Consider the following 25,167-nt stretch of genomic DNA (forward strand, 5'->3'; position numbering starts at 1 on the left):
GTCCTCAAACTCAAGCAGCTGTCTGCCTGCCTCTGCCTCCCAGATGTTGGAACTAAGGCTGTGTGTTGGGCTTTGAACAGTGTTTGACGGGGGTCTAAAGATGCTATTGGAAGCTGGGAGATGGTGACGCACATCTGTAATCCCAGCACTTAGGAGGCAGAGGCAGGTATAGCTCCATGTTTGAGGCCAGCCTGGTCTACAGAGTGAGTTCCAGGATAGCCAGAGTTGTTACACAGAGAAACGCTGTCTGGGGGCGGGGGGAGGGGGGGGGGATGCTCTGGTGTAGTCCTGTTTTTCAGACAGAATCTTACTATGTAGTCCAGACTGTAATCCTTCTGTCTCAGCTTTCTAAGTGCTGGGGTCACCGGTATGTATCAACACACTGCCTTTGTTGTGGTGCTTCTGAAATTCAGTTCTGTCCTGTCCAGTCTTAATTTTCTTTTTACTTCCAAGTGCAAAAAACATATTGCTCCTATTAAAAGTTCCAGAAAAAAATTTTTTTTTCATCCTGTCCTTTCTTTCTCCTTTTTGGTAGTGGTGGGGGTGAAACCTGGGCCTTCAAGTACACTAAGCAAGTACTCTACCACTAAGGTGCATTCCCATCATGGAAATACCTTATCTGTACAACTCACACCTTGGAACTTAACACAAAGATCAAGTCGACTCCATCTTATTTAGAGGGCAGAGCAAGTGTTGATGGTACCCCCTGGGTCTGCTGCCTTGTGAGTGAGAAGAGCAAACCGTTTGAGATAATTCCAGAAGGCTCTTTGGAGGGAACTTCCCTATAAGGCCTACTGGGGTAGCATCTGGCTTTCTAATTTATGTCTTTGTCTCTTAAAACCACACCTCTGTTACTCATTTTGTTTACTTTAGTTTAAAAAAAAAAAAAAAAAACCCTAGACCTTTTGAGCAGCTTTGTGCCAGTTGAGTTTGAGATAGTGGGATTTTTCCCTTCGATTTGTAGTAGTCTGTCAGTTAGTTCTGTGAGAGTCTTTAAGACGTTAAGTCTTTGGATTGATTACTTTGGGATAGAAGCAGGAAGGTTAAGGCAGACATTGTTCTGACCTACCCTTCTTGTCCTCAGAACAACCTTGGAGGAAAGAGGTGACAGTACTCTGGGTGGGAACCAGAGTCATGAAAGCTCTAAGAGACATCTAAGGTCATCAGAGCTCTGTTCACAGATGTGTCCTGCCACTCCCCACAGGGCTAGGGACAGATGAAGAAATGTGACTCCTTAGATCTTAAACTTGGGCTTTTCAGAAAGAAGCATTTATGGGAGGGGGGCAGAGAAAGGAGAGTTCTTCTGTCTTTTGTATTACTAGGTCACAAGGTGTTTCTTATTCCAAGAATTTGGCCCAAAATACTCAAACATGTGATCACTATGGATAGTACCGAGAGCCTGGGTGAGCTGACATGCACAACCAGTACCTTGCCAAGTTTGGATCCTGAGGCTTTTCGAATGACATGTACTACTAATAGGCTTCTCTGTTAGTGTAATGGCAGAAAACTATTAAGGTAGATGTCACCCTGTGGCCCCAAGAAAATGACCTGTTTACTACTTTTTGTCTATTTCTCCCCTTATTTCTACTAAAGTCTGAAAGGGAAAAGGCTCTTTCCAGCCAACATTTTTAAGCAGGAGTTGCAGGTCAGAAGTAAGAGACAGTGAGTTCTGGGGTGTGTGTGTGTGTGTGTGTGTGTGTGTATGTGTGTGTGTGTGTGTGTGTGTGTTTCCTAACTTCATTAGTTGAGTGAAAGGGACTGTCTTACATATCTCCTCTGTGTTGCATTTTTGTTGTATGGCTTTTCAGTAGGTGCTGGTGAATAAATCAGTTGTTCAAAGTGTGTTTTATTTTTGTTTTGTAGTCTCCTCTAAGCCATGACCTCATCCTTAACCTGACTCAGGACGGGATCAAACTACTGTTTGATGCTTTCAATCAGAGACTTAAGGTAACCATAAATGACAACTATAGTTTCATATCTGGCTGGTCCAGTCTGTCTGGAGTTGATTAATATGTGCTATTGTGAGGTGTTTTGGAAACATATTTTGGAAACTTTGGGTGTAGACTTCTTTGATTCAAAGACCACAGCGTAGAAAACTACAGCTTGTCTATTCCTCTAAAGGTAGGTAGAAAAATGGAACTAAACTAAGCTGGGATGGTTGAAAGGCGCTTTTATTGTCCTTTGCTCAAGAGCTAATAAGAGTGTTGTAGATTTGGGGGAGCATGCTGGGAGAAGGAGAAAGGGTATTGATAAAAATGCTGTAGAGAAGTTAACCTAAATCTTGTTTAAAAGGTGCTGAAAATGGAGCCTAACTACAGACTTTAGTCAGGTTTATATGTCTTGTTTTTACACCAGACAGTGTAACCTAGAAGACTGAAAATGGAAATTTCTTCTGGGATTTATGGTTTGCTGTTAATCTTACCAATAGTGAGTTGATTCTTTAACCCCACTGTGGAAATTTAACAACTTGCTGGTGTGTAGGGTATCTTAATGGGCACTGGTGTGCAGTTTGCCAGCACCTATTCAGTCCAGGATGTTTTTAATAACTCTGTTTTCAAATGCCTGGACTGCACAGGTTAATCATGTGACACTAAACCAATGCCTCAGAGTCATGAGGTTAGATGGCACACCAGTGCTGTTTTCCTGCTTAGGCTAGGAAGTAGCCCTTCCAAAGGTGACATGCTTCCCAGCTCCTGTCATCCAGTCACAAGAAGAGAAAATAGGACACGGAAAGGATTTCCCTGGAGATCCTTCTGGGAGGTTGTTGGCCAGTCATAGTTGTAGCTGTCAGAGAGAGAATGCCTGCATCTTCTACAAGCAGAGCTTCTGGCTGAAAGGAGACAGTCTCTGTTAGCGAAAGGTCCTGACCTCAGTGAAATGGCAGCCAGTTTGGCATGGCGTACTGCTGTGCCTGAGCATTCTGAAGGGGACCCTGGCTACCTTCTGAATCATGCTGTTCCTGTCTTCCTTTGCAGGGCCTCTCTTAGCACCAGCTTCCACACTTACAAGCTTCATACTGCCCTTAAGTAGCTGCATATGAGGTAGACTTACCCAGTATGCATTAATACCTTCCCTGTGAAAAATAAGTCATTATCCATGGCTTAATGGGACCAGTCAACAGCTCACACAAGTTTGAATAAAAGGATTCCTTTAGGTGCCAAAAAAGGCCCAGCAGACAGCCATTCTTTCCACAGCTTAGTAATTGTGGGGAGGTTTCTAATTTGAGTCAGTGTCATGTTGTTGGTGGTGGTGTGTATGTGTGTGTGTGTACATGTAGAGGTCAGTTCTCTCTACATGTGGGTCCTGGGGGTTGAACTCAGGTCCTCTGGCATGGTGGCGAGTGCCTTTACCCTCTGAGCTGTCTCACCAGCACCAGTGCTAATGCTTAAAAAAAAAGTTAGGAACAGGGCTGGGAATATATATTAGTAGAGTGCCTGCCCTTGGTTCAGTCCCCATCACCATATGAACCAAGAGTGGTAGCACATACCTGTAATTCCAGCCCTGGGAGAGAGAGGCATGAGGATCAAGAGTTCAAGATCATCCTTGACTACATAGGGACTTGAAGGCCAGCCTGGGCTACATGAGACCCTGTCTCAAAAAAGAAAAAAGGAGGGGCTGGAGAAATGGCTTAGAGGTTAAGAGTACTGACTGCTCTTCTAGAGGTCCTGAGTTCAATTCCCAGCAACCACATGGTGGCTCACAACCATCTGTAATAAAGTCTGGTGCCCTCTTCTGGTCATACATGCTGTATACATAATAAATAAATAAATCTTTAAAAAAAGAAAAAAGGAACTTGTTGTAGTGGCAGAGACAGGCAGATCTGTCTCTAAGTTTGAGGCCAGCCTGGTCTATAGAGCTAGCTCCAGGACAGCCAAGGCTACACAAAGAAACCCCGTCTTGAAAAAAAACAAAAAATCAAAAGAAAAAGAAAAGTTAGTGCTTTTGAATATGAGGTGAATGTCCCGGTTTCTGTGTCAGTGCTGATGCTCCCCACAACCTCTTCCACATCTGAGCTCAGAGTGACAGGCCAAACCAGACATAGAGCCAGCTCTGCTTGTGCCGGCCCCCACTGGAGGAGTAAATGGGGCCTCCAACCCCCAACCAGCTATGTTGTTGGCTGCCAAGCCATGACATCACAGTGTCAAGGACTTTGTTGTGTGTATTGCTTGGTGCCAGTAATGCCTGAGTGTTCAGTGCCTTTTCATTTGTCTCTGCTCTGACTCCTGGCATTTCATCTGAGACTGAACCTATTAAAGGGACAACTTCACAAGGGCCCTCAGGATCTTCAGGTTCAACCAGATTCCCTTTATGAGGGATATAATCAGTTGTACTGATGGACCTCTTCCTCCATCGTTTTATATTGTAAATAAATTAAGCTAATTTGAGAGTTGTTTTGTTTTTGTTTTTTGTTTGTTTTTGTTGTTTGTTTGGTTTGGTTTTTGGTTTTTCAAGACAGGGTTTCTCTGTAGCCCTTGCTGTCCTTGAGCTTACTTTGTAGACCACACTGGCCTCTGCCTCCCTAATGCTGGGATTAAAGGTGTGTGCCAACACACTCTGCTGGTTTTTGTGTTTTATAATATATTAATTATGACTTGGTGTATTGGGGCACACCTTTAATCCCAGCACTTGAGAAGCAGAGGCAGGAAGATCTCTAAGTTCAAGGCCAGCTTGGTCTATCTTGTGAGTCCTGAGCCATCCAGGGATACATAGTGAGACCTTGTCTCCAAAAAAGAAAAAAAAAAATTGATGTAGAAGAGGAAAAGGTCACAATACTGAACACATAGCATCAACAAGCTGATTGGATATGTTTCCTGGAATGTGGCGTTGTCTTGTAGAATGATATGTGTTCCAGTATGGCTCAGCTTGGATAAGATGTAAGGACCTTGATTGAAAGCATCTACATCACTTAGACAATATTAAAAGAGGGGAAGTTAAGGCTGGGTGTGGTGCCACATACCTTGTAGTCCCAGCAGTTGGGAAGCAGGGACAAAAGAGTCATTGCAAGTTGGAGGAGGACAGCCAGGGCTACATAATGAGATTCTATCTCAAAGAGAGAGAGAGAGAGAGAGAGAGAGAGAGAGAGAGAGAGAGAGAGAGAGAGAGAGAGAGAGAGAGAGAGAGAGAGAGAAGAAATTTATGGAGGAAAGTCATGATTTGTGTTTTTCTTTCTGGTCTTGTTCTTTATTTGGAGATGGAATCTTACTATTTGCTCAAACTAGTGTCAGATTCATCACTCCAAGTGATGGTCCATCCTCAGCCTCCTGAGTAGATAAGACCACAGCTGTGCAGCATCACACATGGCTCTTCCCCCTCCCCAAATTTAAGATGAGAACAAAAGATGCAGTACTTCAGGAGAATCTTTTGCTGAATGGGGTACTGGTGGTGAAGTTGAGACCATATTAAACATACGTTATATTGCTAAGCTGTGCCCTCAAATTTGCTTTTGGGAAGTGTATTTTGCTTGAGACAGAATCTCAAATAGCTCAGGCTGGGCTTGAATCCTCCTGCCATAGCCTCTGAAGTACATCTGTCTTTGTATCAACTTGAACATTTACAGCTCCTAAACAATTTGTTTTATTTTTTAGGTGATTGAAGTTTATGACTTGACAAAAGTAAAGTTAAAATACTGGTAAGTTTTCTCCCTTACTGATGTGTTATATTTGGTGCAGACCAGCTTTATCTACTATCTTCATTAAAATACTAAAGGATTTCATATCCAGCAGTCCAGGAATTACAGCCTGGTACTATAGTTCCCTGAGGCAGCCTCCCAGCCTGCTCAGATTCTTGAGGAAGTAAGCCTCATTAAGAACATGCTGGGTGTTTAATACGTTACATGTATATATAAAATCTAGTTCAACTCTCTTAACAGAGTACCACTTCAGCTCAGGAATGCTATGACAGCCTCCTGAGTCATAACTGCCCTTCCCTGCATAGCCTTTCTTTGTCACCTCTTTTTGGGTTTTTCTGAGTAACAGAAATGGAACAAACCAGGTAGCTCTGACTCCAAAACCAGCACTAAGGAGACAGCCGTTTTAGAGCAGAAGCTGGCAGTTTTAGAATGAGAACAGAGAGAGAAACAAAGATGGCAGCAGCCACCGCACCTGCCATGGAGCTCCGTGGAATCTGAGACCCGAGGAGGCTCTGAAGGGTGACAGGGCGGCAGGAAAGGAGTCTGCAGAGCCCGAAGTAGCTCCAGAACAACCTAAAATAAAAAGAATGAGAACAGGATGGCCTGTACAAGCCTTAGATACTTGAGCCTTGGTTGGCAGAGTGCTGTGCTCACATTTAGAACACAACTTTCAGGGGCTAGGAATAAATTGAGCTCCAGTGGTGGTGAGCTTACCTGGCATACATGGCCCTGGGTTCATTCCCCAGAACTGCGACAACCAGACAGACTACCTTCCAGTAAGCCTTTGTAGGCTTCTCCTTACTGGAAACATGACAGAGACCCAATTCCTGGGGCAGTTCAGACAGCGTTTGCTGATAGAGGAATGGACAGACAAGTATGCAAGATCCATTTGTTCTTTTAGTTTTACTTTCTAGAACCTTCTTACCTCAAGGTCTGTCTTGTCTTCTCTGTCCTTTTTGTTTGGAACCAGTAATGTATTGGGAAGCCAGAAAGTCAGCTCTATATATGGTCTTCCAAGAATTGACCTATTTCTTAATTAATTCTTCTTGTTTGCAATTTATTTAATTTTAAATTTTTGTTTATTTTGAGACAGTCTCACTATGTGGCTTTGGCTAGCCTGGCACTCTATGTAGACCAGGTTGGCCTTGAACTCATTAAGATCTGCCTCCCAAGTGCTAATTAAACTTGTGAACCACCATGCCTAGCCATTTTATTTGTACACAATGTGTTTTAAGAATAACTCTTTAAACTCTTAAAGGCCAGGTGGTGATGTTGAGTACCTTTAATCCCAGCACTAAGAGGCAGAGGCAGGCAGATGTGAGTTCCAGGACAGCCAGGGCTACACAGAGAAACCCTGTATAGGAAAACAAAACAGCAACAAAAAACAATAACTCTTAGACTGAATACAGTGGCACACGCTGGTAATCCCAACACCTGGGAGGCCAAGACAGAAGGATTGCAGTGTTTTCAAGGTCAGCCAGGGTACATAACAAGATTCTATCTCTTAATAAATAATAACTTCAGCCACCATTTCTCATGATCTAAGCCCATCTTGTTAAACCTGGTATTAAAAAAATACTTGTATTTTTCAGTGGAGTGCATTTTAACTCTCAGGCCATCGCTCCTACCATTGAGCAAATTGACCAGTCTTTTGGCGCAACCCATCCTGGAGGTAAGCCAAGTTCACCTGATTCACCTGGTGGGTGGTGTGATCTCTCCTCGTCTCAGGTATTTGGATGGGTGTGAAGGACCCCTCCTCTCCCTTGTTTGCATCCTAGTGGGTCAGTTCAGAAACTAGAATAAGGAATTCCCTTGCTGTAACCATTCCTTCCTGCCGAGCGGTTTACATCGGGAGTGGATCCAGTCAACTGTCCCTCCTTCTCCTCCCCCACAGTGTACAACTCTGCTGAGCAGCTCTTCCATCTCAACTTCAGAGGACTCTCTTTCTCCTTCCAGCTAGACTCGTGGTCGGAGGCTCCCAAGTACGAGGTTGGCACTTCCTGTCCCTTAGTATGTTTTATTTCCCAGTGTCCATGCGGAATAAGGAACTAGATAGGACACCTTTCTAGGAAGACGGTATTCTGCACTGCAAAGGACATTAAGGCCTCACATTTTCACAGGTTTATCCAGCCATCTTCTAACTTAAACATCCTAAACCGAGATTAGAGAGTTCATTCTCTGAATTTTCAGTTACTTGTTGCTTTAAAGATGATCAAGCCAGAGGTGATGATGCACACTGCAATCCCAGTACTTAGGAGGCTGAGGCAGAAGGATCTCTGGTTCAAGGTCAACCTGGGTTAGGTAAACCCTGTCTCCAAAAAAAAACAATAAAACTCAAAGTTGCACTTGCTTATCTAAAGTGATTGCTTATCTAAAGTGAGTTAGTTGACTCAGAGCCAAGTTTGATCATGTGCTTTGACCAGACCAGTTCTTAAAGACCATTTGGTGCCAAGGAGGACTAGATGCTGAGTCATGTGATCTCCATAATGTTCTTAATAAAATTTTTGCCTTGTTTGCAGCCCAATTTTGCTCATGGTCTAGCTTCTCTTCAGATACCCCATGGAGCAACTGTAAAACGAATGTACATCTACAGTGGAAACAGCCTCCAGGATACCAAGTAAGTGTGAGGGACATGAGCTTTGTGCTGGGCCCATGACCTGTCTAGGAGGGAGATCCATGTCTTGTTTATTCTGTGCCTCCTCCAGGGCTCCTGTGATGCCCCTGAGCTGTTTCCTGGGGAATGTATATGCTGAAAGTGTAGATGTTCTTCGGGATGGAACTGGACCCTCAGGGTTGCGACTTCGCTTACTTGCAGCAGGTAGGTTCCCCCATGGTATCCATGTAGAGACACTACCATCCGAAGCATCTGATGAGATCTCGTTCCTGGTTTATAGACACGTTCACCATTATGTTCCTGTGTTGGAAAGGGACCACTGTTATGTCCAGATCGCAGGGACCCCCAAAAGACCACCACAAAGACCAAATCCCGCATGTAAAAGCAAAGAGCTGTCTGTCCAACACGGCTGTGAGAGCAGAGAGCCCTGAGCTCAGGTGGGGCAGAGGTTGGGATGAGGGGATTTCTAAGGTCCAGGACCCTGTTTGGCTGACAATTGTCTAAGGGTATCTGTAAAACAAAAATAGGTGTGTGCTAGACTCAAGGACATCTGGCCACTTTATCTAATGGTTGGAATGTTTAGGATGTCAGGTACTTCCTCACTCCTGGGTGGTATCAGCTTAAGGCTTTTCCTGGATCTGGGTGTTGCCTGCCAGTAAGCCTATCACAGAAGCTGTGTCTAGGCCCCTAAGCCTGTCATGGCTGCTGTGTGGTCAAGCTATTTTGGGGCCCCTTCACACCACTAGCTCTCAGGTTTCCTTGTATAAACACTAATCACAGTTGTGAGGTCTCTATCTCCCAGAAGCAGAACTTCCTAATACTTAGTACTTAAGCAAGTTTTTTGTAGTCTTTGTCGCTCAATTGTCCCATTGGTAAAATAGGTGTAACGGCATAATTCCTTCGTGTCTGCCATGAGCATTTGAAAGATGATTGACCAAAAGTGCCTGGATGGTTGGCTAGCACCCAGCAAAAGTTCAACAAATGTCCCCTGGCCTAGGTATGGGCACACATTCCAGACACCTAATCACCACCTAAAGATCAGTGAACTGGGGCTGTTAGAAGTGTCACAATTTTAGCATGAGTAGCATGGGCATCTTCTACCTAAAAATAACCTGGAACTAATAGAAGCCCAGAAGATCCATGGGATGATGCTCTGAATGGCTCTAAGTGGAGAATGATTATTCTGTGGGAGCCCCAGCCCTTCTTGGGGGTCTTGGGGCCACTGGTCCAAGATCCTTCCCCAATCTGACTATAGCCCCCACCCACCCACCTTAGAATTTTTACCTGCTACTTACCACCTCTACACATGTTCCTGGCCCAACTTATCTAGTCCCTAAAATCATTTCAAGGACGAACACCATTCTCCTCTCCCTTCTCCCTGCTAGAGCTCACAGGCCTCCCTTCCTACCAGCCCTGGCTCTTGGGCCTTGGGATAGTTATCCTTGCTGGAATTAAAAGAGTGTGCTGCTATTTTTTTTTTTTTAAACATGGGTGCTGGGAGTTCAAACTTAACTACCTTCTTAACTACCAAGCAGTCTCTCCCCAGCCCTACAACTTTATCTTCAGTAAGTGGGCTTGGGAGGTTTTGTTTTGTTTTCAGAGACAGGGTCTTATAATGTAGTCTAGATTGTCCAGGAACTTGAATCATCCTCATGTTTTGACCTCCTGAGTAATCGGATTATGGGGAAATACTACCACTTGTCTGTCTTTGGAAATCTGAATAAACAACAGTAGTTTGCACATCAATACAAGGCTTGCACATAAGGCCACTGCAGAGACATATACCTTTGCAGTGATTTCCAGATTGTTCCTGAATATGTGTGGGCTGCAGAGATCATGCCTTCTTCTAGCTCTTAGTCCAGCCTGCATATCTCACCCATTAGGATCTTGTATTATCCCCTGGGTGTGGTGGCTCAAATCTGTAATCTCACCACTTTAAGAGACTAGGGGTGTGGGGGATCACCATGACTTTGAGACTAGCTTGGGCTACATTTTAAGACCCTGCCTCAAAAAAAAAAAAAAAAAAAAAAAAAAAAAAAAAAAAAGGTGCTTACTGAATTAACTTCTGAACAATTAGTCTGCAACCTCTGGGTAGAACTTTCTTAGAATGTATATAGTTATTGTTGATGATGATGACTAGATTGATTATGACTAGTATGACTATTATTGATTGGAGTTGATTATCTCCTTTATTCTTTATGTGTGTTCCAGGGGTCAAACTCAGGCTTGCAGAGTGAGCACTGTACACTGAGTGTTAGCTCCAAAATATGTTTTATAACTAAGGCAGAACAACTACCTACAGGAATATTGCACTTGAACTGTTCTTTGACAAAATTGACATAGAACAGGCAACAAAGTCGGGTGATGTTCTATCTCTCTTCTCAGGAGGATCATTCCTGAATACAGCAGGGTCTCAATCTAGAACAGCAGTGATCACAGACGACAAGAGGAACCCATTGAGTGTAGAGATTTCAGCCAATGCTGCCTATCTTCTGTATAGCACGCTTCTAATACTTCTCACTGCCTGAAATGTCAGTGGAGGAAAAACACTTTTTACAAAGAAGTGTCCAATCCAATTTCCTTTGGCAAATACAGAGGTTTTCTCCAACCCATTTTGCACATCTGTTTCTTAGGTAGTGTGGCTCTGGTGATATTTTTAACAAGAAGTCAGTTCAGTTGTGGCCACCACAATCATTGGTTAAAAAAAAAAAAAAAGAAAAAGACACTTAAGAAATCACAGACTGAGAGCAGTTGTACCTGGATGGTCTTCTTTGTCCAGTAAACTCATTAAAGATAACCTTGGAACATAAAAATGTGTCCATGTCAAATTTAGAAGTGAAAACACATGGGGCTGGAGAGATGGCTCAGCAGTTAAGAGCACTAGTTGCTCTTCCAGAGTACCCAGGTTCAATTCCCAGCACTTACATGGCAACTCACAACTGTCTGTAACTCCAAGACCTGACACCCTCACAGAGACATACATGCAGGCAAAACATAGAACAGCAAACATAACTGCAAACACATGTTATCAGCTATCTCCACCTTTGCAACGTTTATGGTGGATGTTTATAAGGTTACTTCTAACCTGTTGGCTGCTTTCAGCAAATGATTACCACAATATCTACAAACACACATATATTACTCCAGATCGGGCATGGAAGAATATATCATAAGATTAAAGCTATACATGAGCTAGGTTGCAAAAGCTGATTGTGTTGGAAATATAAGGCATAGTAAGGTTAATACATTGTTTTCTTAAAGGCAGGTTAAACAGACTGAGTACACAGTAGGACAGCACAGACAGGTTAAGTACATAGTCTTAAATGATCTCAAGGAGTATGTTCATAGCCAGGCAATGGTGGTGCACACCTTTAATTCCAACACTCCAGAGGCAGAGGCAGGCACATCTCTGGGTTGGAGGCCAGCCTGGTCTGCAGAGTGAGCTCCAGATAGATAGTCAGGTCTATACAGAGAAACCTGTTTCAAAAGAGAGATTTTTATAAAAATATATGTTTTTATATACACAACATATGTATGTATATAAATATATTTTATTACATATATCATGTATGAGATATACAAACACACACATATATAATTACAGTAAGACAACTGGAGACTCTGGGCTCATATTAGCAGGACTTTGGATGTGTTCTGTAGGTCACCAAGGCTTGCCTAAGCTGCGGTATTTATGAATGTTATAAACATCATGAGCATTATGCTCTTCCTAGGACCTGGCTAATTTAAATAGTAAAAAACCTCAAATCTGTGATCCTTCTACCTCAGATTCTTTGTTTGCCATTCAGAGTATATGTGCTGTAAGGTGGTGGTAGCGTACACCTATATATAATTCCAGCTTTTGGGAGGTTGTAACAAGAGGATCATGAGTTTTGAGGATAGCCTGTCCTTCATAGTAAGACCCTGTCTCAAAAAGAGTTGGTGTACTGAGAATAGAATTGAGTTAATCAAAGAACTTGGTACCTAGTTATTTCAGATTTGGGTTCTCTGAAGTTGTTCAAATACAGCAAGTTGATTGTTACACATGAAAGCGTTAAGACAAATGTAATAATGCCTTTGCAGAGTAAGGTGGTGTCTTGTTAACATGACACCAGAAATTTTCTCTGACTTTTGGCTACTTTTAAAAAATATGTTAATCATCTATATCTCCCACCCATAGAATGTGGATATTTTACTTTCATTATGTCTGCCACTTACGATACAAGCACTTCTCCATTTGTATGGGTATATCATTAAACCAAACAAACTTTGACACATCACACTGTTTTTGCTATTTTTCTTCCTGGTTTGCCTCTTTAAGTGATAGTATTCTTATTCCCTGGGTTGGAAGGCACTATCAGATATTTCTTTAGGGTGAGGAAGTAAACGGTCATATACTTGACTCTTGCTCTTCTGGAGAAGTGGTTCTGTAGGTACAGCCTCTGGTTAGTGTTATAAAAAATATCTCTTGGCCTGGCAGGGAGTGGCGTACACCTTTTATATCAGCACTCAGAGGCAGGCAGATCTCTGTGAGTTCAAGGCCAGCCTGGTCTACAGAGCGAGTTCCAGGACAGCCTGGGATACAAAGAGACCCTGTCTCAAAAAACCAAAAGAAAAGTGTGCCTCTTGCCAGGAATGGTATATATGCCTTTAATCCCAGCACTCAGGCCGAGGTTTTTAACTATTCATGTTCATAATACCCACTGCTGTTGCTGATACTAATAGCTATGCAATGACTAGATCACACTTAAACTCTCAACAGTAGACATTTTGGGAAGAGATGAGGCAGTTTTACTCACAGTGTTCTAGCCCATGGTAGGTAATAAACACTTGGGTAACTTGAGTTGCTTGAATTTGTTATCACACTGCCTGTATAATCTTAGCACTGGAAGTAGAGGCAGGAGGATCAGGATTTCAATGTCATCCATTGACTCCTTTGCAAGTTTGAGGCCACCTTGGGTTATATGAGCTCTTATCTCAAAAAAAAAAAAAATCAATATATGGATTTGTTTTTTGAAACAAAATTTCTTTGTATGACAGCCCTGGCTGTCCTAGAACTCTAGACCAGGCTGGCCTGGAACTCAGAGATCTGCCTGCCTCAGCCTCCTGAGTACTGGGATTAAAGGCCTGTGCCACCATGCCAAGCAAGAAATACATGTTAAAAAGAAAATAAGTACTTAAGTGTTTGGTGAACAGATTAATTGTCCAGAGTCCCTGGCACTATTTTCAAGTAGATAGTGGTTTCTCAAAGTCTTGTTTAATTAATTCCTTTTGACCTGGTATTTACACTTGAATACAGTCTTGCCCTTTGCCTAGTCAAGAGGAAGCTGTTAGCTTCTTGGAGAAAAATGACCTTGGGTTGCTGTGTTTCCAGTCCTGACCAGAACCTGACAACCTTTCCCTTGTGTACAGGTTGTGGACCCGGAGTATTAGCAGATGCCAAAATGCGAGTATTTGAACGCTCGGTGTATTTTGGTGATTCTTGCCAAGATGTCCTTAGCATGCTTGGCTCTCCACACAAGGTCTTCTATAAATCCGAAGACAAGGTAGGGAAAGGTATTTACAGTGTGACTAGGCAGTCCCTACCTTTATTCACCAGTACTTTAATATGCATAAATGAAGTCTGATGTTTTCCCACAGAATCTGTTCTACTTGAAGAAAAAGCTTTTCTCTGAGCCCTCTTGGCCTAATGACTCTGAACTGTCACTTGTCACTTCTGCCCACTTGGAGATCTGTCCATATTAACAGATCTGCCTCCCCACAGTCTTAATTATCTAACCGCTTAATATTAGATAAGGAACACAATGTATGCTTTAACTAGAAACTATTTTAAAGGGATTTTAATTTATTGTTATTTTCCCCCAACAGATGAAAATTCACTCTCCTTCCCCTCATAAACAAGTTCCATCCAAGTGCAATGACTACTTTTTTAACTATTTCACTCTTGGAGTGGTAAGTGTGACGACTCGAAAAGGGTTTCACTTCTGTTGGCATAGGCAGAGCACCCTTGAGTACCTGTGTAAACATGTGCAGCCATTACCTTCCAGGGAATCAAAGAACTTTGGCTCCTCCTCATGGTTGTGCCAGGTATTATTTTTCATAGGTTCTGGTACCCAGAGTACTGCCACCAAGAGTACTGAGAAACATCAGGATGCTGGGTTTGCTGGTACATCCTGCATTCTTTTTGGGGGAAAACATGCTTCACTATATGGGAACCATGGAAAACACTTGCATTAAAATGGGGAGTTATCCTGTAATACATAAGACACTCTTTTGAAGTCTGAGGAAGACTGGAAAGGACCAGGCAATAAGAGTGTGCTTTTGTATTTTTAGAGAAAGCACCCCAGAGACACTAATGCAGCTATATATTCTGGACCTAAGCCGCTAGTGGAGTTGGTGGTATCACCAGAGTTGGCAGTCTGGTTGGTGGATAGGATGCACCTTTGAGAAAGGATTGTATAAATATGCCAGAAGGAACCATCTCAAGGCAAAATTGACCTGTGCCATGGGTTGTTGTTGTTTTTTTACTTTTGTTTGAGACAGAGTCTTGTTATATAGCCAAGGCTGGTCTCAGACTCTGAATCATCTCATGTCTGTGATTACAGGCATGTGTTTCAATACTAGCCAGACCATGAGTCTTAAATTACCTTTGAGCTTTCCATGGTCTGAAAGTTCAAAGGTAGAAAGAATAGATGATAGAGAGGGAGAAAATGAAATCAGGCACATCTATATGGAAAGGCCAAAACAAGTCAGGAATCTGACTTGGGGAGCTTTATCGAGACAGACTTCTGAGGGTGGGCTAGTGGTAGGAGGGAATGGTGCTGTTGGAGTTCAAGGGCCAATGGTGGTAGTGAGAAGGATTGCCAGAGTCCAGCTTAAGTGGGGTACAGGTCCCAAAGAGGAGGTGTGGAGTCAGCAAAGAGAGGAGGAGACTGACGATCTGAGGGTGAATCGGGATGGCTGCTCATTTATTGAAGAAAGGCTACAACTTTTATGCTCCATAACTGCACAAAAGATTAAATGAGAGGAAGGGGGATTGTGAGCAAGGACTGAGGGGGCCAGCACTGACCTTGGCAAGTTAATAGGCACCACAGTCATGTTAATGGAAGAGCCACAAGTTCCTCTTGCCAGACAAGCAGCAGTGGTCGCCATGGGGTCCACAAAAGGTGGCAAGAATGGAGAGCTTCAGTTGACTGTTGGTAAGGGAGTAGAGTGAGAAATGACCCTGAGATTCTCTGACCTCAGCAGCCCACGAAAACCAGGAAAGTGGTAGTTACAGGAGGAAAGGGTCAGTGGGTGGCATCAGTTTCAGGTTTGAGTCCTAGTGAAAGGTTAGATTGAATTCCATTAGTTGTCAGTTTCTACAGAAGCAGAGGGCCTGGTTGGTGTCCTGAGCCTTTCAAGGGTGACTTTTGAGCTGAAATCTGCATTTAGGGGGGGAATTTTTCTTGGCTGTTTAAATTGGTAAGCAGTGCATCTGTGGTCCCTCTGCCTGCCAGGACCTCCACAAAGATGCCTAGTTAAGGCTGCTGGGAATATGTGGGAGGAAGCTGCTAGCATTCTCATGGTTGAAGATCCCACATTGGAATGTTTTTGGTAAGGCCCCTGACCTTCCTTGGTAACTTTTCCTACTTGAACATCTTATTCTCTTTGTCAGGACATCCTCTTTGATGCAAATACACACAAAGTGAAGAAGTTTGTCCTGCATACCAATTACCCTGGGCATTATAATTTTAACATGTGAGTACACCTTTGGTGAGCAAGAGGAACTGAACTTTGGCTGAGTGTTAAATGTGTCTCTACCAGATTTCTTCCCTTCAGTTGTGGTGCTGGTGATTGAACCCAGGTCCTGGAGTTAGCTGTGTAAGCACTTTACCACTGAGTGACACTGTCTCTACCTCACACTTCCGTTTCATGGGAAATCAATGTGTGCTGAGTGTCTACTGTGTTCCTGCCCAGGATTCAGTGCTTTAGATTTGTGCGTGTACTCAGTTTACAAATCGGGAGATACAGGCAGAAACGGTTAGATCTTCTTTGAGAAAGGGTCCTGTTCTATCACTCTGGCTGGCCTGGTATCCAGTAACATAGGCTGACCCCAAACTCAAAGCACTCCCCATCTCTTAGCCTCCCAATGCTGGGATTTCAAGTATGAGCCACCATACCCAACTAGAAACCTTTATAGCTTATGTAAATTAGTCCTTTTTCTGTTTGACTTCAGTTCCTGGGTTGGGCCTTCCCCAGTGAATGTTGTCAAAGACCCCAGGCCAGGGCTTTGGGCAGGTATATTGGGTTCTAGCTTTTATGGGATGCAGGGTAGAGATGTGAGAGCAGTTGGGCCAAGAAACAGCACTTACTTACCCATCTTCTTTCTAGTTACCACCGCTGTGAGTTCAAGATCCCACTAGCCGTAAAGAAAGGTGAGTGCAGAAGTATCTCAGGTTAAAGGGGATGTGGAATTACTGGGTTAAGATGCAGGGAGAGGCAGCAGAGTGCTGGGTCAGGCTGGTTAAGTGTTTGCTCACTGTCTCTTCCCCAGAGCCTCAGCTCCTCTGGGATGGGTCCTTTGTTTTGGAGGCCATGGAGGAGTTTCCTGTCTGCAGATTATCATCCAGCACTCCTTACACATCCTTTGTTCCCCCTGCCAATTAGTGTGGCTCACACCAAGACTGGCCTTCCTTTGCTTTCCCACATCCTTCCAAACAACCTGTCTTTGCTCCCCATGTACTCCAACCACAGCAGGAAGGGTGGCTAGGTCTGGGTTCTGCCTATGGCTGGGGCTACCGCTAGCCAAGACCAGCCAAACCCAGCCTATACCATCTTCTCTTTCCAGAAAACGCAGGTGGTCAGACTGAAACATGCACAACCTACAGCAAGGTGAGCTCTTATTTCTGTCTAATAGTCTGAGAATAAGGTGGCTATGTATGTCTAGGGCCGTAAACTGGGCATTCCATTAGTCACGGCGTGGACTGGTCCTTGTTGATCTCTGCTGCCCCTGTCCCTTTTGCAGTGGGACAACATCCAGGAGCTTCTGGGCCATCCTGTGGAGAAGCCTGTTGTCTTGCACAGGTAAGTGGGAGGTGGTTGTGTCTGGCCACCCCATCCTGCTCCTTGAAGCTCAAAAGGCTCAAGGAAGTCTAGCAGTGGTTACTATTACAAATTACACAAGTTTCTGGACTAGGGATGCAGCTCAGTATAGTGCCTAGCATGTGCCAGCCCTGGGCTAAATTCCAACCTCCGGGGTGGAGTGGGGGGAGGATATGTTGGTGTTGCTAAGACATACTTCCTGGCCCGTCATGTATGTTCAGATTAGATGAGGTGATCCTCGTGTTTACTTTAAGAGGTTGTCCCTGGTATAGCTTCCCTTCCCCTGCCCTGTCTCTCGGGGTCCTCTCTCCCCTTATTCACAACAAGCAGTTGTCTGACTCTCTGTCCTCAGCTCTCCTTTCCCATCAACTCTACCTTGTGCTGTGTAGTTCATTACCTCGTGGTTGCCATGCTAAGGTGCCCTCCCACCTGAAGGGCCTTCCTGACTTACCACCCCATTCAGTTCTGTAATAACTGTCCTAATTTGATCTCTGTTGCTATGGGAAGAAAAGGGTTTATTTGGCTTGCACATCTGGATTAAAATTCATCATTAAGGGGAGTTAGGGCAGGAACCATGGAGGGAAGCCACTTACTGGCTTGCTTTCCATGGCTTGTTCAGTTTTCTTTCTTTTGAGGAGTGGGTGGGTGGGTGGGTAGAAAGACTCTTGCTATGTAGCCCTAGCTGTCCTTGAACTCTCAGAGATCCATCTGCTCCTGCCTCCTGGATGCTGTGATTAAAAGGCCTGCACCACCATGCCCAGCTACAGCTTGTTTTCTTACACAACTCATACACAACTCAGCACCCCCTGCCCAGGAGTGGCATCATACATAGTGTGCTGGGCCCTCCCACATCAATCATTAAGAATGCCCCACAGACATGCCCTCATGCCGATCTGATGAGGCAGTTTCTCAGCTGAGAAAAGCAGCAACTTTCCTTTGATCTTTGAGTCGTAGATGAACCTGAGTTTAATGAAGCTACTTCTTACCACGACCTTGAGGGCCTGTGTAGGAAACACTGTCATGAAAGGCCACTGGCCAATAACCCACATCCCAGAAGGGACCGGGCCTTCTGCTGTTTGGCCTTTGTTTCGCTCTCTAATTGTGGATTCTCTGGCCCCAGGTCCTCATCCCCAAACAACACCAACCCATTTGGCTCCACATTTTGCTTTGGTCTTCAGCGGATGATCTTTGAGGTAAGTCCTGGATGCCAAAGAAGCTGCTAAGGGCTTTGTGGTTGTAGCAAGAAGAAGCAAGTGACTGAGGAGAATTGTGGATTCTCCTCATCTGTCCATGCTGGACAGATGCACCCTTCCTCATCTCTGCTATCAGAGGTTCAGAAATGTAGATAAGAGAGCCAGTGAGATAGCTCAGCAGGTAAAGGTGTGCACTGCCAGGCCTGAGGACCTGAGTTCAATCCCTGGTGTCCACATGGTAAGAGAACAGTCTCCTGAAAGTTGTCCTCTGACCTCCACAGGTATACTGTGGCAAGTGCATGCCCCTTGCCACAAACACAATGAATAATAATGTAAAAAAAGAAAACAATAGGTTAGGGAAATCTAGGGTCACAGAGCCTGAACAGGATGAGCCCATCAGCAGTTCCTTAATTTGAATCAATAAGCAGTACAGCATGGTGAAGAACCTCAAAGCAAGTATGGCCAAACTTGGGCATGCTAATTCTTGAGTGCTATGTGGACGAGTGGCCTGGGCACCCCACGGGCTTGAGAGAGACTGGGGAGCCCATATTTTCAGGCTGGATCTAGATGCCATACCTCAGCAGGCCCTTTGCCCTTGGAGAAAGACTAGATAAGTGAGTCTATGAAGGTCACATACGCTGTGAAGAACAGACAGACCCTTGAGCAGAAGTAAGCCCCACTGACAGGAAGTTGGTGGTTCAGGAAATGCAGAGCCCAGGCCTGTACAAGTATGACATTTACATCCTTTACCACCCAGTCCTGGGGACCTGTCTGCCTACATCCCTCCCTCCTGACCTGTTCTCTTCTCACACTAGGTCATGCAGAACAACCACATTGCCTCAGTGACCCTGTATGGCCCCCCTAGGCCTGGTGCCCACCTGAGAACAGCAGAGCTGCCCTGAGGACATCAGTGCCCATTCCCCTCTGTCCATGGAACTGCATCACATCCAGCTCAGTGGGTCTCTGTGCCACCCTGCGTGTTTTCTTGAGCACCTTGGCAGTGTTGAAGGGCTCTGGGATTCGGAAGCGTTCAGAAGTAGGATTCGAGCTGAGTCTTCTACCTTGGGATAGAGAACCCAGATATTCCTCTGTCCAAAGCCTGCTGTTGCCAGCAGAGAACACAGTCTGCAAAGAGAAGCACAAACTTTGGGCCTTGATACCTGGACCCAGGGCCTCTCAACTAATGAAGGACATGTCAGCCCCTGTCCTGCACACATAGGGAAGATGGGCTCTTTCTCTGGCTAAGAAAATAGGTGTCTGGGATGAGATCGGGTCCTGCTTTTGGCCCAACATTGCCATGTGGCCCTTACGGTGAGCAGAGCAGGTAGCATGTCCATAGTACTTGGTTGCAATATTTGCACTACATCCACTTTAGTTACTTGATGAGCTGGCTGTGGCTGGTGTGGCCCACATGCCCTTTTCTGTTTCTTTTGTGCACGTGCTCCCTGTCATGCCCAGGTGGCACATCTGAGTGATTGAAATACAATTTTGTATCAGGTATGAACCTAGGTCTGGTTCCCACTGCTGCTCTGGGAACCAGCCTTCAAGGTCACCTGTGTCTCTTGGTTCAGCCTGGCTGACAGGGCTGCATGTTTCCATCTTGTTTGCCTCTTTTATTTAATGCCAAAGTGTTAGCCAAAGACACCTTCCTCCTTCTGTTACAGCATTCTGTTGTGCACTGTGGGCCAGCTCCCTGCCCCACTTGTGGGCACTGGCCTGGCCACTTGATTTAAGGCCTAGGGGCTCAAAGAAGATTGGGCTGCTGCGTTTCTTACATGGGTCTTGCTAATGGAAAGTCACATATATGTGCTTTAAATATTAATCCTTTTGAAAAGAATTGAGAAGAGAAACGTATAATTTTATCCCATTTTTAATATTTTGGTCTAGCAACTTGTGATACATAGATGACAATTTTGTGAGTTTTTCAAATGTGTGTACAGATTTTTGTAAATAATGACTTTTGTAATTAACTCATGTACAGCCTCATCTTGTATAGTTCATAATGAATGTGCAGGGGACCTGCCCCAGCTGTCTGTATGGTTCCTGGGCCTACAGCCAGGCCTGTGTGGCACTCCCATGACTCTGATTGACAGGTGTCTTCCCATTTGGACCTTGGTCTGGCCAGAGACCCTGCACACCCAATGTCAGGGTAGCCAGGACTGTTCCCATCCTCTTGAACAGAGGAAACTTCCTCATCCCCTTTCCAATAAAGCACCTATGCCCTCAGTGACAGCTTGCCATGTGCTGCTGCCTGAGGTGTTTGTACTAAAATGTGAACTGTTGGTTTTCTTGAAGCTGTGTTTGAAGAATATGAGAGGTTTTATAGTAAAGGAATCTTAGGACTCCTCTCCATTGACATGGTTGTATGTATGTGTGCATATAGTGGACAAGACCATGACACATCCTGGCCCCATCCCTCATGTTACAGGCAAACGTAGGCCTAAAGGGTTAGCTCCAACACAGCAGACCTCAAAGGGGACACATAAGATATGGCTGCTGGGAATCCACATGTGGAGAACGGAGGAAGCAAATAACTAAAGTGCCTGCCAGGTCCGCGAGGGCTGTGAGGCCTGGCCATGGGGATACCAGCAAGTGTTTGTATCATCCTACGCAAGCCAGCCAAATCCTCACTAGTACACACAAGGATGCTGTTGGCTACTAGTATCATTAAATGTGCCAGCTTCTTTTGGGTCTGCTGGTCAAGACACCTTGGCCCTGGCTTTCTCAATGAGTCAGTGCTACACACTCAGTGATCTGGAGAAAAGCCATGTATACACCATTAACCCACATGGGAAACCTTTAGTGTTTACCTTTAATGTTACCTTCTGGAGCTGAGTGAAAGGCTTGATACTGTGATAGGTAGTTAAGAGCTCCATTGGAACGGACCTGTTGCTACAGGCTGTGGATGTGCGCAGACTGGCCCCTGAGGCCCATGCAGCAAGCGCCACATAAGCCAGATGTCAGCTGCAGATAGCCCATGCACTACCACCAGTTCTCGGTAGAAACAGGGGTCAAAGGTGCGGAGATGCGGTGCAGCTGAAGGCTGGGCGATGCCAAAGGTGCGAAACGCTGGATGAGGCTCAGGTGTGAGCCGCAGGCGCTGCAAACACATGCCCAGAAAGACATCGTCGATGGGAAAGAGCTCAACCTGTGAGCAGGCCTCTGCTAGGCGGCGGAGTGTGGCTCCGGAAAGAACAAAGCCGCCGCCCCCCGCGTAGGCCGGGTAAGCCGGCAGTCCATACACAGCCTCGGGAATGAAATACTTGCTGACTCTCTTGCGGATTGGCCTTGCCTGCACAATCACATCACCAGCAAGAAGGTCCTGTGCCGGATCCCGCGGCTCCAGGAACTGCAGCAGGTTCCTCACGTGCACGAACACATCAGCATCGCCCTTAAAAACAAAGCGTACATCTGGACAGAAAGCTGAGGCCCAAGCTAAAAAGTGAATCTCCTTGAGCGTTAGATTGAAGAAGGTGTCTTCGAAAGCCCAGAGCAGAATGTCTGCATAAGCACGGCTCTCAGCTTCCAGCAGGGCGCGCCAGTGCGTCTGCGTGCCCGCCCTGCCCGAGCCGGTGCCCCTGGGCACGCCCAGCAAGAACACTCGGCGCACGAGTGCCCCCTGCACACGACCCTCGGCGCCCCAAGTCTGACGTACGGCTTCCCGCCGCTCGAAGTCGGCGGCCACAGACTTGACCGCAATGAGCAGGTCCGGCGGGCCTCCAGATGCGCCGTCTCTGCGGCATTTGCGCGGCTGGTTAATGAGTAGCGGGAAGCGCCGTTGATCCTTGGCGCGCAGATACCTGCCGAAGTCAAAGGGGCCCGTAGGTGTCGGGGGCACCGGGGTGTCGTCCTCGTAGGCCGGCGGGGCCGCACGGGCGGTGTTGGGGAGCCCGCGTGCTCGGAGACCAGAAGTGGGCCGCGGGGGCTGGCCTCGCGCTGATGGTGCTCTGGTCGTGGGGGCTGCCCCGTCGCGCTGCGCGTAAAGCAGGAGGCCGAGGGCGGCGCTGAGCAGCAGCGTGAGCCACGCGTCCCGGCAAAGGCGCAGCCTCCTCCTCATGTCCAGCCCCGCCCTTCCCGGGGTCCTCTAGCCTTCCTTCATCGGCTCTGTCGACCTCCGCCCTGGGCCCTGACGCACGGCAGCAGCCTAAGGGACAAGAAGTTCAACTTCCAATCTCGGCCCTGGCCCAGGAAGGGTACCCAAGGCTGGGCAGGGAGACGCAGGCCTCGACCCCCGACCGGGTGCACCAAAGCTGAATCCCTTTTTCCTCTTCCTCTCTCCCTCCCCGCCGCTGATCTTGGTCCTGAGGACCCCAGCACTCACGCTTGGCCGCAGGGGTGTAAAGGGGGATGTCGCAGCGCCTGCACGCAGGGAGCCCTCCAACTGTCAGCTCAGGGTCCCAAGGGCAGCCATGACCCGGGCTTGAGCCAAATGCAGCGTTGGCAGGAAGGGGGCTGAGGCCATGCCACGTGATCCTCCAGCTGTGTACGCCCCGACATCTGGAGTTCAGCTCCGCCTTGGTGTAGGGAATGCCATCTCTTGAGTGCGAGCTGATTCCTAAGAGGATTTCTTACAAGCGACTCTCACTGGTCTTTTTGCTGTCTCAGATGCCCGAATTCCGTGTTTCTGAGGTTTGGAAAGTGTACATGTCTCTGGGTACCCTCTGCAGAAGGCTGTCAGGAGTCCCCATTCTGGCTGATGGGTCCCAAATCCCTAGGCTTGAGCGCCTTAATTTTCAGTTCTTTGGCCACCATCCCAGGCCATTTTTCAGAACACCTCTCCTCAGCAGCCCTGGGCCACCAAGCAGGAGCCATAAACTGCCCCAGTGATATATAGCTGCCTCCTTACTCCTAGCCGCCACACTTGCCACCAGTAAACGCGGCACTCACAACCCCAAGACACAAGACAGACACAAGCACAAGACAGCAAGTTCTGTTCCTACAGACTCGCCGGCAGCTCTTTGCCCAGAGAGGACCACTGCTTTGTGCGGTAAGTGACTTGGCCCAAGATGAAACAGGCAGAAACTAGTGCCCCAGGTTTTGTGGAATCCAGGAATCTGCCAGTGTTTCCTTGCCCTCTTCTTCCACTGGATACAGAAAATGGAGCCATTTCCATTTACATTGATTTCCCAGGCAAGCGCTTCATTCCTGTCTTCTTGCCCAGATCCGGTTTTGAGTTTCCTGAGCCCCAACATAAAGTATCCTTGCAGGTAGTAATGATCGTGTTGTTGCTTCTGCAATCTAGACTGGGCTGTCAGGGACTGGTACTGTTGGGGGGAGGCTTCTAGAAGGGGCCAAAGAGCCAATGTAGGCTGTCCTGTTTTCTAGATCTCCTGGTTTCCCTTCCTCCTTGAGATGCTTTCATTCAGACAGTCTTATGCCACAGCCCCCTCTCTGACATGTTCACTGATCTTTGGGGGCTTTAACGATAGGCCATGCTGGCCAGGCGATGGTGGCGCCACCTTTAATCCCAGCACTCGGGAGGCAGAGGCAGGCAGATCTCTGTGAGTTCGAGGCCAGCCTGGTCTACAAGTGAGTGCCAAGAAAGGTGCAAAGCTACACAGAGAAACCCTGTCTCAAAAAACAAAAAATAAAAAATAAAAAAATAAAGATAGGCCATGCTATGTACCCCCTCAGAGCCCGGAGCTGATGACCCATCTGCCTCAGCCCCCAAAATGTTGGGATTACAGGCCTGCACCAGTATTCCCAGCTCCAGGTTCATCGGAAAGTCCTGCAGGATAATCATTCCCTGTGACAAGACAATTAGGGCCTCCCCCAGATCTTCATCCCACTGGCAACTAACTACAAACTCCTGGTCATCACTTAACCCATTCCTCATCCAAGGCCACCGGCCTGTTATATCCTTCCTCCCAAATAGTTGTTGGCATTCATCCCCAGCACTCAGGAGGATCAGAAGTTCAGGGTCATTCAGTGATTTGATTCATTCATCAAAATCCCTTGGTTTCATAGGGAATGTGATGTCAAGCTGGGCTACATGAGACATTGTCTCAAAAAAGGGGCAGGGACAAAATCCAAACAGCTGTGCATACCTGATCATACAGATGTGCAATTGCAGTGTATGGGATCAGGAGGTGGAGGACGAATTAGAATCTGAACTTTCGCTGTTCTGTGCTTTCTCCCCAACAACTATTTGGCAGTAGTGGGCATTTATGTATGTATGCTTTTTTTTTTTCATTTCTAATTTTTTTAAATTAGGCTTTGGTATAGTGGGGAAGGAGAAAAGGATAAAGAAGTTTCAGAAGAGCAGGAGGGAAACAGAAATTAAGAGGTTTAATGTGGGGTTATTTAGAAACAACACTCCATAGGCCAGGTAATCATAGCACTCAGAGGCAGGCAGCTCTCCAGAGTCTGGCCAGCCTGGACTACATAGTGAGTTCCAGGACAGCCAGCGCTACATAGTGAGACCCTATCTCAAAAAGAAAAAAAGAAGCAAAGCCCCAGTGATAGCAGTTGGTCCTTAATAACTGCTGTGTGTCTGTGGGAAGTAGTTTATGTGTATGGATGATTTGCTTGCTTGTTCAACTGTGCACCGTGCACATGCCAGGTGCCAGAAGAGGGCATTGGATCCCCTGGAAGTGGAATTAAAGGTGTTTGTGAGCTGCCGTGTGGTTCCTGAGAATCAAACCTCGATC

At 46.1% G+C, this 25,167-nt stretch overlaps 2 protein-coding genes across 2 annotated transcripts in view; one reads left to right on the forward strand and one right to left on the reverse strand.

Annotated features, from left to right (window-relative positions):
- C5H16orf70 (chromosome 5 C16orf70 homolog) overlaps positions 1-20,788 on the forward strand; it is a 30,196-nt gene extending 9,408 nt beyond the window's left edge. The window contains exons 3-16 of the mRNA XM_028854271.2: positions 1,864-1,947; positions 5,586-5,629; positions 7,222-7,301; positions 7,524-7,618; positions 8,149-8,246; positions 8,335-8,447; positions 13,653-13,786; positions 14,109-14,192; positions 15,898-15,980; positions 16,614-16,657; positions 17,071-17,114; positions 17,248-17,306; positions 18,445-18,517; positions 19,333-20,788. Coding sequence (XP_028710104.1) covers positions 1,864-1,947; positions 5,586-5,629; positions 7,222-7,301; positions 7,524-7,618; positions 8,149-8,246; positions 8,335-8,447; positions 13,653-13,786; positions 14,109-14,192; positions 15,898-15,980; positions 16,614-16,657; positions 17,071-17,114; positions 17,248-17,306; positions 18,445-18,517; positions 19,333-19,419 — 1,122 coding nt within the window. The 3' untranslated portion in view covers positions 19,420-20,788. The remainder of the gene's footprint in view (positions 1-1,863; positions 1,948-5,585; positions 5,630-7,221; positions 7,302-7,523; positions 7,619-8,148; positions 8,247-8,334; positions 8,448-13,652; positions 13,787-14,108; positions 14,193-15,897; positions 15,981-16,613; positions 16,658-17,070; positions 17,115-17,247; positions 17,307-18,444; positions 18,518-19,332) is intronic.
- On the reverse strand, positions 20,372-23,990 carry B3gnt9 (UDP-GlcNAc:betaGal beta-1,3-N-acetylglucosaminyltransferase 9). Its single transcript, XM_028854274.2, has 2 exons — positions 22,839-23,990; positions 20,372-22,661 (listed from the first exon to the last, which is right to left on the reverse strand). Exon 2 carries the CDS (start codon positions 22,572-22,574, stop codon positions 21,381-21,383), a length of 1,194 nt encoding a protein of 397 aa, XP_028710107.1. The 5' UTR covers positions 22,575-22,661; positions 22,839-23,990; the 3' UTR covers positions 20,372-21,380.
- Between the last annotated feature and the right edge of the window lie 1,177 nt (positions 23,991-25,167).

Source organism: Peromyscus leucopus, chromosome 5 (assembly GCF_004664715.2).
Source record: "Peromyscus leucopus breed LL Stock chromosome 5, UCI_PerLeu_2.1, whole genome shotgun sequence".
NCBI classification, from domain to species: Eukaryota; Metazoa; Chordata; class Mammalia; order Rodentia; family Cricetidae; genus Peromyscus; species Peromyscus leucopus.

What these genes read in the sequence shown, in the direction of transcription:
- B3gnt9 (XM_028854274.2), bottom strand. Translation starts at nt 22,574, where the DNA reads ATGAGGAGGAGGCTGCGCCTTTGCCGGGACGCGTGGCTCACGCTGCTG.